This window comes from Cyprinodon variegatus, unplaced genomic scaffold (assembly GCF_000732505.1).
Source record: "Cyprinodon variegatus isolate N-32 unplaced genomic scaffold, C_variegatus-1.0 Scaffold257, whole genome shotgun sequence".
Lineage (NCBI taxonomy): Eukaryota > Metazoa > Chordata > Actinopteri > Cyprinodontiformes > Cyprinodontidae > Cyprinodon > Cyprinodon variegatus.
Genome location: NW_015150710.1, coordinates 629,116 through 630,244, shown reverse-complemented (window position 1 = coordinate 630,244; position 1,129 = coordinate 629,116). Strand labels below are relative to the sequence as shown.

General features: G+C 45.1%; 1 protein-coding gene across 2 annotated transcripts in view; it reads left to right on the top strand.

Annotated features, from left to right (window-relative positions):
• Positions 1-733: 733 nt before the first annotated feature.
• adam17 (ADAM metallopeptidase domain 17) overlaps positions 734-1,129 on the top strand; it is a 22,942-nt gene continuing 22,546 nt past the window's right edge. For both annotated transcript variants that reach the window (XM_015382452.1, XM_015382451.1), the window contains exon 1: positions 734-1,049. In XM_015382452.1, coding sequence (XP_015237938.1) covers positions 947-1,049 — 103 coding nt within the window. In that variant the 5' untranslated portion in view covers positions 734-946. The remainder of the gene's footprint in view (positions 1,050-1,129) is intronic.

Sequence of the window (1,129 nt, the reverse complement as noted above, 5' to 3'; positions counted from 1 at the left end):
CAAAAACTATGCATTACATGCGGTCACTTTAAACACTGCGCCACGTCTGAGTTGCTAAACCCGGTGAACTCTTCCTACTAATACCTGTAGAGAAAAATGTTTTTACATGAAGATAATCATGGAAATGGATTCAAAATAACAGCAAAGTGCATATAGTGGATATATTCCTAAAACTAAGGCTTTGTGAAACGACAAGGCAGTAAACTTTGGTAACGCTGAACTATCTTGGTCTGGCTGCCTTGATCAGCGATTGGATGCAACCAGTTCAAATGCATTGGCTGTGGGAAAAGGAAGGACATTATTATCATATATATTAGGAAAACGCGCATCAAGAACTTGCATTCTGACCTGTCACTACGCGCATTAAGAACGCGCGTCTTGCGGTACCATCATGACGGTAAAAAATGGCAAAAAAAGGAGCGAAATTTCAGAAAACCCGGCGCTTTTAGCGAGTGAATTTGAATCTTAATGTGATAATTAGATGCGAATAGTGGCATTCTTTGCTTGCCATATTTTGCTGCACCTTGACCCATCAACCATTGACTTTGCATGTAAACTAGCTGCCTCTGCTGCTTTTGGTGTGAAAGCAGCATTAGAGTGTCCCCAACAACTTTCTTCACAAAGTTGCACCCTTCGGCAAAGTCTAAGCTGATTTCATCAAGGCTGAGGAATTCGGTGCTTTTATTTTGGAGACCAACAGCTCTACTTCCGGCGTGGTTCTCGCTAACTTTCCATACAGCCTCTCGGTCTTCCTGGTTCCGTGGAGTTGGAGTTCCTCTCTCTGCGTGTTTCTGGAGCTAACAATGACTTCATCTGATCTGGATGCAGGAGAACTTGGCTTTTTCCTCCGCAAAATGTGACTGAGGTCGGAAGTGAGCGGCTGATCCTGGAGCAGACCTTTGCGGACCTCTTCCTCCGCTCCAGCCCGTCAGTCAGTCTGTCCGACATGGGAGCGAAACTTTGGGTGTTTTTCTCACTTTTTACGGGTTTTCTCTCTCTAAGGGAGGCCGCTGTGTCTCCGGCTGAAAGCAAACAGCAGCAGGAGTTCGGTAAGCGCTCCAAACATGGAGGTCTAAATGAAAACCTGCTGACTGAAGTTAGTTCTCTGAGCAACACTTGATTTTTGTCG